The sequence below is a fragment of the Jaculus jaculus genome, chromosome 13 (assembly GCF_020740685.1).
Source record: "Jaculus jaculus isolate mJacJac1 chromosome 13, mJacJac1.mat.Y.cur, whole genome shotgun sequence".
In the NCBI taxonomy this organism is placed as follows: domain Eukaryota; kingdom Metazoa; phylum Chordata; class Mammalia; order Rodentia; family Dipodidae; genus Jaculus; species Jaculus jaculus.
This window is the reverse complement of record NC_059114.1, coordinates 5,076,853-5,093,784: the sequence shown is the minus strand read 5'-3', so window position 1 is coordinate 5,093,784 and position 16,932 is coordinate 5,076,853. Positions and strand designations below refer to the sequence as shown.

Below are 16,932 nucleotides of genomic sequence, written 5' to 3'. Positions count from 1 at the left end.
GCCATTTTTCCTCATCTGTTCTCCCCTTACCTACTTAGAACTTCCCGATGTCTGGGTGGGAGTGGGAAACTTCCAGGCTCCAGCAGAGGAAGATTCTCACAGTTGGACAGTGTTCTGCCAGCCCAGAGTAGCTACGTACACACCTCCAGACTCACCAAAGACAGACAACAGGGAAAACGCCTCTGTACCGCTCAAAGGAGGTGCTGGTGGCAGAAACAGCCAGCGGATCCTTCTGCCTCCCCATTCAGCTCCAGAGAGACAGAGAGTGTGGGGGAGGGAGGGAGAAAGCTGTGCTTGATGGTGCAAACTTATCATCCCAGCTCAGAGGCTAATTAGAGAAAGTTCACTGCCTGCCTGAACTCGGGTGAGTTCGGGACCAGCCTGAGCATTCTAATGAGAGTTTGATTAAAAATAAAAAAGTAGGCAGGACACTTGGGAGGCAGAGACAGTAGGTGGATCACCAATGAGTTCAAAGCCATCCTGAGACTATATAGTGAATTCCAGGTCAGCCTGGGCTACAGTGAGGCTCTACCTCAAAAAAAAAAAAAAAAAAAATCAGGAAAAAAAAAGGTTTAGGGAAATGGCTCAGTGGTTAAGGCATTTGCTTACGAAGCCTAAGAACCAGGGTTGGATTCCCCAGGACCCACGTAAGCCAGATGCACAAGGGGGCACATGTGTCTGGAGTTCATTTGTAGTGGTTAGAGGCCCTGGTGTGCCCATTCTCTCTTTCTATCTGCCTCTTTCTCTCTCTCTCTCAAATAAATATTTTTTAAAAAGAAAGGAAAAAGCAGGGCTGGGGAGATAGCTCAGTGGTTAAAGGCACTTGCTTGCAAAGCCAGATGGCCCGGGTTCGAGGCCCTGGCGGGCTCATTCTTCTCAACTCACAAATAAATAAAGAAAAATTTAAAAACAAAACAAACAAACAAACAAACAAACAAAAAAGGGCTGGGGAAAATGGCTCGGTGGTTAAAGGCGTCCACTTGCAAACCCTAAGGGCCTGGGCTCCATCCCCCAGTACCTACTGAAAGCCAGACACACAAAGGGGTGCGTGCATCTGGAGTTCGTTTGCGAGGGCGGGCGACCCTGGTGCAGCAGTTCTCCGTCGTAAATAAGTAAGTAAGTTAACACAAGGCCAGGACGTGGAGGGGTGCTTGCCTGGGACGCAGGGGGTCCTGGGTTCAATGCTCGGTACCAGGGTGGAGGGAGGGCCTCCCTAACAAGAGCACGCAGCGATGCGCAAAGCCTCCGCGTGGCCGGGGAAGGGGTGGGGGCACCAGAGCCAGGGGGCGGGCAGCGAGGGGCTGCCCCGCAGGCCGTGGCCCCGCCCGCTGGCCCCGCCCGCTGGCACCCCGCACCCCTCCGGGAGGCGGCGGCGGCTGCGCGGGCACGCGGGACGCTGGCTGTCCATCACGCGCAGGCTGAGCTCGTTGCAGGAGGAGCGGCGGCGGCGGCGGCGGCGGCGGCGATGGGACCCCAGCGAGAGATCTGCGGCTAGACGGCTGCACTTGCTCCACGGGTCAGGCGATCGAAGGCAGGTAAAGCCTGGAGCGCCCAGGGAGGAGGCTGTCTGGGCTCCGAGTCTCTCCTCCTTCCTCCCTCCGCGCGCGTTATCACCCTCTCCCTCTCTCTCCCATGTTCATCTTTATTATATGCACAGACATATCCGCCAGAACCGTGTGTATTAAAAAAACATACGAAAACGTAGAAATTAGGGGCAGCCAATTCCATGCTTTGATGTGTGTGTGTGTGGGGGGGGGGGGTGCTTTCTGTTACGTAAGAAATTGGGCTTGGGAGAGGGGGGTTGTGCCTCTTTTTAGCTTAAAATTTTTCCTTCCTGTAAGACAAAGCAAAAAAAAAAAAAAGTTGTTTGTTAGGTAAGGATAAAATAAATGCATTTGGAGTAGGCAAGGGCTTTTTGGATTTGTTTGCCAGGCTGAATAGGAAGCCCCTCCCCCTCCCCCAGAGCCAATGTCCCCTGTCCTTGGCCGTGTCTGAAGATGTTTTTCAAGGGTTTGATGGTATCTCTGGACCTGGTTCTTTCTGTTATTAGAAAGGGACGCCGGGCTGAAGGTCAGACCCAGGCTGGCGACCTCAGAGGGCAGCTGGACTTGGAACCGCTACCATTTGCTTAATTGGTTTCTGGCTGGGTGGCAGAAATGTTTTTCAGAACCTCGGAGAGCTCCCGGGCTCCAGACAGGCCAGCGCCTTGGGTAGAGGGCAGATCTACCAGCAATTTCTGCAGACAAAACAAGCAAAGCGACAGATTCAAAGGAAGGGACATTTAACTGGGAAAGACAGAGACAAGGGAATAAGCAGAAGAGTGTAATGAATATAGTGACTTATAATTAACTTGTTTTCTTTTGCTTACCAAGTTCCAGATTCTAATAAAATTTAGCTTTTTTCCCTCATGTCTTACATACACCATTCCAACTTTGGAGCCAAAAACAAAAAAATAAAAAATAAAGAAAGAAAGAAGGAAGGAAAAAAGGTCTTGAAGAGAGTACAGTTATTTTTCCTTGTAGAATGACTCAAAATGCTAACAACAGTTGGTCTGGCCTTTTCTAGGCATGCCTGCCGTCTAGTTTCTCCTGCCTTGATGAATGAAGGCTCTGGCCTCTTGGAAAATATGGCCTCACTTATTTCATTTCACTAGCGTAGAGTAACGTAGGAAACCAGTAGCCCTGTAGCTGGCAACAGCCTCTTAATTGAATTTTGCGCAGGCACCTGCTTGTCTTATGCAGCTGGAAAGTAATGTGATTGTGACAGAAGAAGATGGATACAGAAGTAAAACTAAAGCTAAGGAGTGAATTGTCCAAAGAGCTTTACTAAAAATGCATGTTAAAGATCAGGTGGCACAGAGACTTGAGGCCTGTCTAATGCCAGCTTTGTGTAGGGCAGCTGTGGGGGTGTCTAGGAAGCAAACTATTTTATCACTTAGAACGTGAGGGGTATGCATGGATCAATGCCATTGATACCACGGCATCTGTACAGCGTGCTATGGTTTATCACTTACAATGTGAGGGGTACGGATAGATCAATGTCATTGATCCCACGGCATCTGTACAGCGTGCCATGGTTTAGAAAGCAGTTTTGACTTATGTCATTCATTCACTCTACAGATTTTCTTGGGAGCCCAGTAGCAAGTTTAGTAAATAATAAAGACATGTTGGACTTTTAGCGTATGTCTTTTTTTCTTTCTTTTAAAGAAAAATCTTTTAAATAACAAGCGATTGGTCGATGTCTTCTCAACATGGAAATGACTTCTGTAAGTCATAGGGATGGCTTGTGGAATTTTCTTTTTGTCCTGGACCCTATCTGCAGAGTTGTTTTGTCCTTAAATAGGGTTGGAGAATGTGCTGCTGAGAAAGGTCAAAGGATAAGCAAGCAGAAACAAGGAGGCCATCAGAGGTAAGAGCCCACCTTTATCCTGCGGGTGCGTGAGCCCCCCTGTGGTCTGCGTGTATGAAAAGAAGATTTAAAAGGAGAAAATGAGTACTTTTTCATGTGTTAGTTGGGTTTTGGATCTTGTACTCCTTGCAGATAAATAGATACAGGTGATAAGTAAGGAGATAGCTAGATGATAGATAACAATCCTGAAGGACTCAAGCAGTTGATGCCGAGGGAGATAATTACAGAGCACCAAGCTTCTTTTATAAATTATGAAACTAACTACCAATCCACTGAGCTCTGACCTCCTTGCTGACTGCTCTGGAGCAACAGGGTATCTCTGAAAGGATCCGTGGGTAGAAACGGGTTTCAGATCTTCCATTCCTGCTGGTATAACTAGCATGCCTGGTTGTAAAATGACAAAACTCTTAGCAGGTTTTCACGCCTTCCTGCACACACGCTGAAGCTGATGGACTCTGTTTTGTTTTTTTCTGAGGTAAGGTCTCACTTTAGCTGACCTGGAATTCACTGTGTAATCTCAGGGTGGTCTTGAACTCATAGCGATCCTCCTACCTCTGCCTCCTGAGTACTGGAATTAAAGGCATGCACCACCAAGCCTGGCTGTTCTTTTTTTTAAGGAATTGATCTTTTGGGTTAGTTTTGGATAAGTGCTTTCCACGGCCTGTATGCCTGCATCTTGCATCTTGCTTCTTGCAGCCCTGGCCCTGTGGAAAGCGGCTCTGATGGGAATGACACTCTCATTATCTCGGGATTATGCAGAGAGAGTATGAAAATTGAATGATATTTCAAAGTGAATAAATAGAGCCGGGTCTGTGCCTAGCCCCACAACTGACTCACACAAAGAGCCATGGGAAAAACATTCATTCTCTCCATGCCTCAATTTGCTGCCTCTGTTCTTTCAAGGAGACAGTGAAGACAGATAATACCATGGCTGCTGTTCTCAGAGTTTCATGAGGCATGAGAGCTTATCTGTGTTTTCATGGCTTGGAGCATTTTTTTAAGTAAAAAGAACAGTAACTGCATGTATTAGACTGAAATTAAAATTCCCAACCAATTGATAAGACAATTTGTTGGTACACATGGCCGTAATAGCATATGTGTGGGTCTGTTTGCTTAGTCAGGAATTACTTGGGAGAACCTCAGCATCCATATCCTTGCCTTGCCTGATGTCCATCTTGCAGTCACTCCCACCAGGGGCTTTCCATCTCATCTAGGAGCCCACTGAAGCACACAGCACCCCACTCATCTTTGAAGCCGTGACCACACCGGGGCCTGACACACACACAGTTCATGTTTTATGAACACTGAAAGAAATGAGGGTGGGGCTGGAGAAATGGCTTAGCGGTTAAGCACTTGCCTGTGAAGCCTAAGGACACCGGTTCGAGGCTCGATTCCCCAGGTCGCACGTTAGCCAGATGCACAAGGGGGCGCACGCGTCTGGAGTTCATTTGCAGAGGCTGGAAGCCCTGGCGCGCCCATTCTCTCTTTCTCCCTCTATCTGTCTTTCTCTCTGTGTCTGTCACTCTCAAATAAATAAATAAATAAATAATGACAAAAAAAATTAAAAAAAAGAAATGAGGGTGGAGGGGGGAAAAAAAAGATGAGCCAGGCCATCACTCATATCAACCCATGCGAGACTCTGTGCCAGGATGTTTCAAAGCACATCAGCAGCAAACAGGACAGGAAAAGTCCTAGTCTGTCTGCTGTATGGTCTCCCAGGCCCTATACGAGGAAAACCATACACAGGGCATCGAGTAGAAACACGAGCAGCAAAGATAAATGAACCTGGGCAGGAGGGTGGAGTTGATGTTCAAAGTTGCTGATTACAGGAAACATGGCAAGAGAACTCAGGTGAGTTCTCTAGAACGCTCCAGATGCCAGACTGTGTTGCTAACAGTGGACCATCCATTTCACGTGTAACCATATGTACAGTTGAGGCAGTTTCTGAACAATTAGAAGAAAGCCGTGGCCGGCTCCTTGTCTGCCATCACCACAGGGATATCTATATATACATACATACACCCACACGTACATCCTTCTGCAAGGATGGAAACAACTCCTCTTCCTAAGTGATCCAACAGCCCCAACGGATGGGTTGTTATGAATGTCCTGTCAGGATTCCAGGATGGCCAAGAGGATGCCAGGAGCTCCACTAGAGAATTTAGAAAGCACACACCAACAGAGGTTCATTTAAATATAACTCTAGGGGACCTGGGGAGAAGGCTCAGCATTAAAGATACTTGCTGGCAAAGTCTGCCAGCCCCAGTTCAATTCCCCAGAGACCCATGTAAAAACTGGATGGGCACGTGTTTGTAACACACACACACACACACATGCACAAATACATATATAAATATGTATATGTATGTATATATATATGTGTGTGTGTGTGTGTGTGTGTGTATAAAGTGTTTTTATCCACATTTATTTATTCATGTTCCTCCTGGGTTGTTAAGGCTTTCTGTTAACAATCTACTTAATAACATGTAGCTATTTCAATGTATCTACCTAATAGCATGGTAGCTAGCCTAAGCAAGAGTTTACATTCCCTTCAAATTGCAGCCTCATACATTCCAAAATTAGGTACATAGTCAATGAGGGTAGAAGGTGGCAAGGAATTAATAAACTCATTTTTTCTTTTCCTTTTGCCTTTATTTATTTGAGAGAGAGAGAGAAAATTGGCACACCAGGGCCTTCAGCTGCTGCAGATGAACTCCAGACACGTTCACCTACTTGTGCACATGTGTGGCATTGTGTGCGTGTGTCACTGTGTGTCTGGCTTACGTGGGGCCTGGAAATTCAAACACGAGTTCTTGGGTTTCTCAGGCCAAGTGCCTTAACTGCTAAGCCATCTCTCTAGCCCCTCAGTTTTTTCCTGAACAGAAAGTCATCGACTCATTCTGCAGATCTGTAGCCAAATGGTAAAGGAAAAAAAAAAAATCCTAGAAAACCACATTGGAAAGGAATTAGAAGCCAATGTAATCCAATCATCTACTGTAAGGATGACTAAATCTCAGCCCAGAGAGGTTAATGAGCCCATCAGAGATCTCATAACCTTCTGGAAATTAAGCATCAGAATTTAATGTTCCAGTCTATTCTCTGCCCTGTGTGGTCAGCAGGCTGCACCTTGTTCATACTTTGTGCTCTTGAAGGATAAAGGGGGGTTTATTAGGAATCTTCTGGTACGTATCCATTTTGCTAATGACAGGGTCCTATTTACCTAAATTCAACTTCAGTTTAACCAAAACACAGTTGTGGCTAAAGGCCACAAGATGCAATAGGTTCACTTCGTTCCCATAGGAACAGCAACAACAACAAAAAACTTGTATTCCAGAGTACAAGGTCAGGCTCAAAAGTACTTGTTTCAGCCGGGCATGGTGATGCATGCCTTTAATCCCAGCACTTGGGAGGCGGAGGTAGGAGGATCCTTGTGAGTTTGAGGCCAGCCTGGGGCTACAGAGTGAGTTCCAGGTCAGCCTGGGCTAGAGTGAAACCCTACCTTGAAAATAAAAAAAGTACCTGTGTTGTGATCCTGTTTCCTTTTAACCCTTGCTGTTTTAAGCAAAGTTGAACTACTGAGTCACGGAAAAACAGTAGAAACCAGCTAGGCAGGGAAGGAGGCCTGTAGGCATCACAGTCCGGCTCCAAGATCAGCTCTCCTGTTGCTGTGAGCAATGCTCCTGTTGTACCTGGCTGGACCTTCCTTTCTGTCAAGGACTCTGGTGCTCTGTGGGAACCTGCACATGTGAGTCGGCAGTGACTGTGCACGCGTGTGACTCAGCGCATGCTCACTGTAGCGTGTTATCATCTTGCAGCTGCCTGACTCACAGCGTGACCTTTAGCAGGATGATCTTCCCATGCCTCAGTTTCCTCAGTGACAAAGCGGTGTTCACAATTCCAGCCCCTTCTCCCTTTGACTAACGTTCTGATGAGAGACAGGCCGCCTCTGACACTGCTGTTCTGGTCACTGGCAAGTGGGCTCCCATACCTCATCTTCCCCGCGTCAGCACTCCATAGAGAGAGCAGATGAGATCATATTAAAAGCTAGGAAACTTTCTTTTTCTTTTCTTTTTTTCATGATTCATCAGGCTTTGCCACTGTGCTCAAAGTACATTCTAAAATCTTGCCCCATTATGAGATAAACATCCTCTTGGATGCTTAAAAGTTTAAAAGGTGGGCTGGAGAGATGGCTTAGCGGTTAAGCGCTTGCCTATGAAGCCTAAGGACCCCGGTTCGAGGCTCAGTTCCCCAGGTCCCACGTTAGCCAGATGCACAAGGGGGCGCATGCGTCTGGAGTTCATTTGCAGAGGCTGGAAGCCCTGGCTCGCCCATTCTCTCTCTCTCCCTCTACCTGTCTTTCTCTCTGTGTCTGTCGCTCTCAAATAAATAAATAAAATTAAAAAAAAAAAAGTCTAAAAGGTGCAAGCCTTTGCCAATCCCAAATTCCTCCCCTGGGTGATACCTTTAGCGGCAGCTGCTCCTTGACCAGGAAAGCCCACACATGGTGCGTTTCATGTTGACCAGCCAGGTGGGTGGTAAGACAATTGGATTGGAGTGCCTCTGCACCAACTTCTCACATCCAGACCCAGTTTTCCCAAATTCCCCTGTATTTTCTAACCAAATTTGTTTGTGCCCATTGTGGTTCCAATGTAAAAAGGCTCAGCTGTTTGAACACGTGGTCTCCCGTGGCGCTGTCTGGCGATGCTGTTGAGCCTTTAGGAGGTGGGCCCTGCTGGAGGAAGTAGGTTACAGCGGTGGGCCTTGAGGGTTTATAGACCAGGTCCACATCCTGCCGTTCTCTGCTTCCTGGCTGTGGATGTGTTGAGGGTTTATAGACCAGGTCCACATCCTGCCGTTCTCTGCTTCCTGGCTGTGGATGTGTTGAGTTTCAGGAAAGGCTAGTAACTCTTCATGCATCCTAACACTCACTTAGCATGTTAGAGGAAGATGCATAGGATCTAAGTGCCAAAGTGTCAAAACTACTGATTTCTAGCCAGGCGTGGGAGCACGTGCCTTTAATCCCAGCACTCGGGAGGCAGAACTAGGAGGATCACCGTGAGTTCAAGGCCACCTTGAGACTACATAGTCAATTCCAGGTCAGCCTGAGCTACAATGAAACCCTACCTTGAAAAACCAACCAAACAAACAAACAAAAAACCCTACTGACTTCTGGGACCAATAGTTTGTTGTCACGGTGAGGAACATCTCAACTTCTTGTTGCCATTTTTCCTGTGGCCCCTACTTATAGTTCTGCATAATTTAAGTAACCTAAACTGTCATGTTTCATTTCATTTATGGAAAACTCACTCTAGTCACTGAGAATTCGGTTTTTTTCTTTCAAGGTTGGGAGGGCCTCACTCTAGCCCACACTGACCTGGAATTCACTATGTAGTCTCAGGATGGCCTCAAACTCACAGTGATCCTCCTACGTCTGCCTCCCGAGTGCTGGGATTAAAGGTGTGCGCCACCAAGCCCGGCTTTATGGCTTTTCTTTCTTTCTTTCTTTTTCTTTTTCAAATGCCTTTTCTATTAGGAAAAGAGAATGGTTTAAATAAGCTGCTGACATGACTCAGCCTGGTTTTTGCCTTTAACACATCCTCTGGTCCTGAGGCTAGAACCTGGGGTAGGGTCCTTACGCATGTTGTCTTTCTAGCTGGGAAGATGGCTTCTTGCGGCCACACCTGTGGGTCCAAACAGAGCCAGGCTGCCGGTGAGGGCGGGCACCAGCGCTACGGAGTGCGGTCCTACCTGCACCAGTTTTACGAGGACTGTACCGCCTCCATCTGGGAGCACGGGGACGATTTCCAGATCCAGAAATCACCAAACAGGTGGAGCTCCGTGTTCTGGAAGGTAAGGCAAGAGCACGCTGCCTGTAACTCACAAAAGACCCCAGAGCTGTTGACACAACAGAACCTTGACTTAAACTTGCAATCTGCTGGGAGTGCTTTGTAGCAAAGAGACAATTCACCTAGTGGCCCGTGACCTTAGACGGCGTGAGTTCAAACACCCGCCACTGCAGATGGTTCCCTCTCTTGTGCCTGTGCCCTGCCTTCTCCCCCACTGGCTGGTTCCCCTGCCCGGCTGGGTCAGCCGCGACTGTCTCCTCCTCCCGAACAGCTGGGCTATGGCTGCTGCTGGCTGTGCCCACGGGCTTGGCACAGACGACATCCTCAGACTTCACCCGCTCACTGGGAAACAAGGAAGGGACGTTAGTCAAATAGCATCACTTTCTGGATGGTAGCCCTTTGTCAGCAGGAGTTCTGGGAGCCTAGTGAACCAGCCTGTGTGCAGAGGGCCCAAAGTTTACAGCCCAGCTCTGTCCAGCCAAGGCAGACCTCAGAAGTCAGACCACTGGCCTCGCTGCTCTGGGATTTGTCGTCACCCGGCGAGGTGTGTCTTTCTCACCATCCCCCAGTGCCGGAAGACGGTCTGCTGGGCGGGAGTGGAGGCTAGGGGTTAGGGTGCTCCCTAGCAGCATTTCAGTCCCCCCAACATGGCTTTCAACAGAGCTGCTGGGCTCTTAGACCTGCAGTGAAGCCTGAGTTGCCATGGATTTTATTGTCTGCCCTTAGACCTAGGACTGTGTCCGCTCAGAACCGTGTCCAGAGACAATCTGCATGGTGTCAAATGGAACCACTCCCCGAACTTTAATTCCTTCTAGTATTCCAGCACCTTCCCGGCTACACACAATCCTTGCAGAAACAGCATCCCTTTGATTCTTCCACTACTCCATGCCTATCACCACAAACTCTCTCCTACAGTCTTAACAGGGTTGAGAGACAATTTACAGGGGGAAGGCAGGCTGGTTCAGTGAGAGGCGTTGAGATGAAATGCGCTTTTACGCTCGGAGTTTCATTAGCGGAGCTACGGCAGCGTGGTGGGGTCGGAAGCCAGCGGAGCGAATAAAGTGTCCCTTTCTAGGAGTTTCTGGTCGGGGAAAGGGGGATTTCTGGACGCGGGCTGTGTGAGAGAAGTCACAGAGGAAGCATGGGGCAGAGTGGGAGGTAGAGAAGGTCTCTAAGGGGGAGGAGCCGCTCTGCCCTGCTCACCAAGGGACTTGGGACGGGGAAGTTAGGAAGAAACTAGATAGGAGAATGAAGTTGTAATTCCAAGGGGTTGTTTTGCTTGTTGGTTGGTTGGGTTCTTTATTTTTTTATTTTTTAATTCTTATTTATTTATTTATTTGAAAGAGAGATACCGAAATAGGCATGTAGAGAGAGAGAGATAATGGGTGCACCAGAGCCTCCAGCCACTGCGAATGAACTCCAGATGTGTGCACCCCCTTGTGCATCTGGCTTATGTGGGTCTTGGGGAATTGAACTGGGTCGCAAGTGCCCCAACTGCTAAGCCATCTTTCCAGCCCATGTTGTTGTTGTTATTATTATTATTATTATTATTATTATTATTATTATTATTATTATTTTGGTTTCTTGAGGTTGGGTCTTACTCTAGCCCAGGCTGACCTGGAATTAGTCTCAGGTTGGCCTCGAACTCACAGCTGTCCTCCTACCACAGGTGTGTGCACCAGCCCCAAGCATTTTCCTTTTTCTCAGTCTAGGCAGCAGGGCCTCTTAAAGTGACCACATCTGTGTTCCAACAATTCGGAGTCCCTCTGAGGGCACATCTCTTGGAGGTCCTCATGAGACAGGCTTTGATGGTAGCCTCGGAATCCTTGAGGCCAGTGGTCTATGACTCTGTCCCCTCCCCTGAGACTCTAATGGAAACAGGACAGACAGAAGTACACCCCCCCCCCCCCGCCCCAGCCGACCACTCTCGGGTACTGAAAGCGAGCAGGAGGAACGCCATCTGTAAGCCATGGGTTTGCCTTTGAGCTCTGGAGTCTCGGTGCGAAAGTGGATTTCATCTCGCGCTGCCCAGGCTGCTCTCAGAGTCCATCCCCCGGCCCCTTGCTCTGCCGGGCTTGCGAGCACGGGGGACGTGTACACAGGGAACTGTGCTGAGCAGGAGACGGGCTGCGGCGGAACAGGACAGAAGCAAAAAACATGGTGGCTTCCTTTGCTCCTCAGAAGCCAAGAAACTAAGACCGGCGCATTCTGGCTGCCTGGTCTCTGTGCTCTGGTGCCAGTTTTTTGAGGACGGATGTAATTCGGTGACATAGGAAGCATGTCACCATGGATATTTAAGTTAATTTGGTTTGTGCATTCTGAATTTTCCTGTGAGTCATTTCTGAGGAGTTATAAATAATGGTTAGTCTCTGGAAGTGAATTTACTTAAAACTATTTTAAGGGGAGGAAAAAACGTAGACAGCAATCCAAAATGGTATAGTTTACAACCCAATTTTTTTCCTGCAATATTTAAATCTGTGGAATAGTTTCTCTGATTTTAAAAAGTGTCATTTGGCATTTTTGTTTTTCAGTTTCTTTGTAGTATTTTATATGAGGAAATTTGTCCATATATGGTGGCTACAACCTTGTTGCTATTAAGATAAAAAAAATAATAGCAAGGGGGGCTGGAGAGATGGTTTAGTGGTTAAGCGCTTGCCTGTGAAGCCTAAGGACCCCGGTTCGAGGCTCGGTTCCCCAGGTCCCACGTTAGCCAGATGCACAAGGGGGCGCACACGTCTGGAGTTCGTTTGCAGTGGCTGGAAGCCCTGGCGCGCCCATTCTCTCTCTCTCCCTTTATCTGTCTTTCTCTCTGTGTCTGTCACTCTCAAATAAGTAAGTAAATAATGAACAAAAGACATTTAAAAAAAATAAAAATAATAGCAAGGGGACTTGAGAGATGCCTCAGCAATTAAAGGTGCTAGCTTACAAAGCCTGATAGTCCGGGATCGATTCCCCAGTACCCACGTAAAGCCAGATGCACAGAGTGCTACATGTGTCTGAAGGTTTGTTTTTGTTTTTGTTTTTGTTTTTTGCAGTGGCTAGAGGTCCTGGTGTACCCATTCTCTCTCTTTCTTTGTCTCTGACTGCAAAGAAATATTTTATAATAAATAAATAAATAAAAAGGACATTTGTTAATATAGTAGCAAGGAAATATGCAAAGTAGTCATTGATGAAGGCTTGTGGGCATAAACAGGAAGAGACACAGCTATGAAGGGAACCCAGACGCCCCTCTGACTCTGAGAGCGGGAAGTGTGCTTCTTTGGCCCACAGGCCTCGGTTCTGACAGAAGAGAATAGCAATGTCTGTTTCTCACAGGATGCTCGTGAATACTAACTGAAAATACATCTGCACTGACCCTGCTCAACAGTAATAGTGCACTGGTCAGGGCCACGGGCTTGTGGATGGATGTTTTCCTTCTGTTTGCCAAACTTTCCCAACTACTGTATTACCTCTGAAATTCAGTAAACGCGCACACTTGATGTATTCAAGATTAAGTGGGTTTAAGGAGCTGGAGAGATGGTTCAGCCGTTACGGTGCTTGCTTACAAAGCCTGATGGCCCAGGTTCCGTTACCCAGTACCCATGTGAAACCAGATGCACAGAGTGGTACATGTTTCTGGAATTCATTTGCAGTGGCAGGGGGCCCTGGCATGTCCAAATTCTCTCTCTCTCTTTCTCCCTCCCCAAATAAATATTTTTTTAAAAAATATATTAAATACAGCTGGAGAGATGGCTTAGTGGTTAAGGCACTTGCCTGAGAAGCCAAAGGACCCAGGTTCAATTCTTCAGTACCCATGTAAGCCAGATGCATAAGGGGGCGCATGCATCTGGAGTTCATTTGCAGTGGCTAGAGACGCTGGCACACCGATTCTCCTTCTGTCTGTCTCCTCTCTATATCTCTCTTTCTCTGCTTGTGAATAAATAAGATATTTTTTAAATTTAAAAATATATTAAATGGATTCATATACTTGGGTGTCTTTCTAGTCTTGCTATTCTAACAATGCAGTGAGTGATGGGAGGAAATGGGGGGAGGGCAAGAACGGAACCCCTGTCCTGTTCTTTCTTTTAAAATGTTCTTTCTGTCTTTCTTTCTTTTTAGTAAAGGTGATTTCTTTTTTAAAAAATACTTTATTTATTTATTTAGCAGAGAAAGAGGGAGAGAGATAGAATGGGTGAGCCAGGGCCTCTAGCCACTGCAAATGAACTCCAGATGCATGTACCATCTCATGCATCTGGCTTATGTGGGTCCTGGGGAATTGAACCTGGGTCCTTTGGCTTTGCAGGCAAACGCCTTAGCCTCTAAGCCGTCCCTCCAGTCCTCTTTCTTATATATATATATATATTTTTGGAGGGTGGGGTGTTCAATGTAGTATGTCACTCTACTTCAGGTTGACCTGGAATTCACTATGTAGCTCAGGGTGGAATTCACGGCGATCCTCCCTCCTCTGCCTCCCAAGGGCTGGGACTAAAGGCATGTGCCACCACACCCGGCTTTAATCATTTTTATTTATGAATTTGCAAAGAGAGAGAGAGAGAAAGTCTGGATGCAACACAGCCTCCTGCCACTGCATACAGACTCTGGACACATGGGTCACTTTGTCCATCTGGATTTACGTGGGTCCTGGGGAATCGAACCGAGGCTGGGGAACTTTGCAAGCAAGTGCTTTAACCACTGAGCCATCTTTCCGGCCCCCTAGCTGTTCTTTATTTCTAATACTGAGCAACTTTTTAAACACACTCAACCAAAATAGCATAACAATTTTACAAAGGGTTTCCAAATAATAATAAATAATAGCTACTTGTTGCAGTTTATTACTTAGCAAAAGACAAGGCTAAATGTTTTCATACATAGTTGTGTGAAATGTAACATAATCTTCATAACTGCATAGAGCAGATGCTATCATTTGGTGTTTTATTCATTTTTTTGCATGCGTGTGAGAGGTATGTGTGCGTGTGTGCACTCGTGCACGTGTGTGTGTGTGCTCATGCACATGTGTGTGCTTAGTGTGGTGTGGTTTGTCTCCCCATGTGCTCATTTGTGATGGAAAATGGAGGGTGTTCCCCTACAATGGCCAGAGAAGAAAGAAAGCCACCAGCTGGGGACCTGTGGGGACATTTTACATTCTGAGCCACACACCTGTGTTACAGGTGTGGTGGTGCACGCCTTTCACCTCAGCACTCGGGAGGCAGAGGCAGGAGGATTGCTGTGAGTTCGAGGCCACCCTGAGACTCCATAGTGAATTCTAGGTCAGCCTGGGCTAGAGCAAAACCCTACCTCAAAAAAAAAAAAAAAAAACCCAAAAAAGGAAAATTAAATCTTTTTTTTTAAATGCAGAATTGATGTGAATGGAAAAACCCTGTACTTTTTTCACTATTATTATTTTTATTTTTTGGTTTTTCACTATGTAGTCTCAGGGTGGCCTCGAAGTCACAGCGATCCTCCTACCTCTGCCTCCCGAGTTCTGGGATTAAAGGCGTGCGCCACCACGCCCGTGTCCTTTCAAGAACCAGACTGGGGAGCTCATGGGAGGGCGCACTTCCTCACTGTCCCCGGCTTCTGTCCTTGCCTCTAGGTCGGACTCATCTCAGGCACCGTCTTCGTGGTCCTGGGGTTGACTGTGCTGGCGGTGGGCTTTCTCGTGCCCCCCAAAATCGAAGCCTTTGGAGAAGCTGACTTTGTGGTGGTCGACAAGCAAGCAGTGCGCTTCAACGGAGCCCTCGACTTGTGCAAGCTGGCGGGGGCCGTGCTGTTCTGCATCGGGGGCACGTCGATGGCAGGGTGCCTGCTGATGTCCGTGTTCGCAAAGAGCTACTCCAGAGAGGAGAGGTTCCTTCAGCTGAAGTTCAAGGAGAGACTCGCAGACCTCAAGTCCCACACGCAGCCGGTCACGAGAGCTCCGGGCCCGGGGGAAACCAAGATTCCAGTCACTCTATCCAGGGTTCACAATGTCCAACCTCTGTCGGCCACCTGAAACCTTCCCCACCTCCGCTGGCCCCTCTCCGACTCACACACACCCTGACAAAAGACGAAGCCAGTTTCTGAGGCAACAAACAAGGGTTTGGCAACTTAGGCATGCCCAGAGCCGTGTTTGGCCAAGGGCAGTGACACGGGAGCTCAGGTGTGCTTGGTTCAGGTGACTCGTGGGTGCCTCTCGCCGACCCGTGCGCTGGCATCAGACGCTGTAGACGGGGTTGGTGGGCCTCTCTGGAGCTCCCCCTTTTCAGATCTCGTGACTTCGTGTTCATTGTCTGTGTTACGTGGAAGCACTGAGCAGTTTAGACCAACCTCCCGGTGGTCCTCGTGGGCCCATTTCACTAATACTAGTTCTCCTAATCCCGCCCGTGGTGCTGCCTCCCATGCCCGTCTCTGTGTGTAAGGTACAATTGTGCACCCATAGAAACACCCAGGTCCCCGATTTTCAGCCCACCATTGGTCTTTCAGCCGGCGTCTTAACACCAGATGCCTGAGACTGGACGCAAATGTCTCAGCGTCCACATGCACCTCTCTGTTTTCTCAAGATTTTAGTTTAGGCCCCGGCGTGAGTGATGCACGCTTTTTATCCCAGCACTCGGGAGATGAGGTAGGAGGATCAATGTGAGTTTGAGGTCAGCCTGAGACTGAGTTCCAGATCAGTCTGTGTTACAGCGAGACTCACCTAGGACCACCCCCTCCTCCAGAAAAAAACAGTAATATCAGGGCCATATGCTTATGAAGTATGTGAAAATACTAAGGCAGAAGCCAAGACGTCTGAGTTCCTACTACCATCCCTGCCGTGTAACTTTACTGAAACAGTTTGTTACCCGAGCCTCAGTTTACCCATCTGCAGAACGAGGTAGGGAGGACCCCCTTGCTCTGGTGAGTGGAGATTGTTTTTCTCAGTCTTGCATCATTGAGTCTCTCCCCCAAAGGTGTTTTGGATGGCCTTGTCTTGAGATTTTTTTTTTTTTTTTTCAGAATTGGACTCTTAAAAAGTTGTTGGTTCTGCAGGCTTCACACAGTCTACTCTTAGATACCCTAACCCGAGCACTTAATGCGATGCTGTCCCTTTTTTACAGACCAGAGTGAGCCACCCTCAAGCGAGGAGGCTTTGGGGTAGACGGTAACCCGGGCTGATGGGAACTAAGACGAAACCTTGAGTTTCGTTCCAACAAGATGCCTCTCGTCCCTTGTGCTTTTATTTAATCTGCAGATTTAAGTTTGACTGAGGAACCTGAACGGTGTGACCGTGGCATTCTCAGAATTTGTGCCACCTTAGGATTTTGTCTCTCTTTTTTTTTTTAGAAAAAAAAAAAAAGAAAGAAAGAAAGAAAAAAATTTCTTCCTTCACTGGATAAATAAAACACGTGAACGAGCCAAACTGGACTTGCATTGTCATTCCTTCCTTGTGGCTTTCTCCCCAACATGTCGTTTTCTCTTCTGAGGCGGAATACGTTCTGAGGTCTCCTCGGCTAACTGGAAGAATAAAGGGAGCAGTTGGTGGTCTCGTGGGCAGCTTGGTTCTGCACACTCGCAGGAACTTGGCACCCTCACAGGGATCCGTAGCCAGATTGGGGAGAGATGGTCCCAGCCTCCTTGGGCTCGCTGCCTTCCGGCGGGAGAGCCACTCTAATTTCATCTTCTAAAGCCTTACCCGCCCCCCGCCCACGTCTGCGCCAGGCAGTGTCACTGCAAGTTCTGT

The 16,932-nt window shown here is 47.7% G+C and overlaps 1 protein-coding gene across 1 annotated transcript; it reads left to right on the top strand.

The window, feature by feature from the left end:
* The first annotated feature begins 1,400 nt into the window (after window positions 1–1,400).
* Window positions 1,401–16,580, top strand: Nrsn1 (neurensin 1). Its single transcript, XM_045132923.1, has 4 exons — window positions 1,401–1,535; window positions 3,343–3,408; window positions 9,062–9,258; window positions 14,827–16,580. The coding sequence occupies exons 3-4, from the start codon at window positions 9,070–9,072 to the stop codon at window positions 15,223–15,225; spliced, it is 588 nt and encodes a 195-aa protein (XP_044988858.1). The 5' UTR covers window positions 1,401–1,535; window positions 3,343–3,408; window positions 9,062–9,069; the 3' UTR covers window positions 15,226–16,580.
* Window positions 16,581–16,932: the final 352 nt, after the last annotated feature.

What these genes read in the sequence shown, in the direction of transcription:
- Nrsn1 (XM_045132923.1), top strand. Translation starts at nt 9,070, where the DNA reads ATGGCTTCTTGCGGCCACACCTGTGGGTCCAAACAGAGCCAGGCTGCC. An exon ending in GGAGCTCCGTGTTCTGGAAG is followed by an intron (nt 9,259 to 14,826) that starts GTAAGGCAAGAG and finishes CCTTGCCTCTAG; the next exon opens with GTCGGACTCATCTCAGGCAC.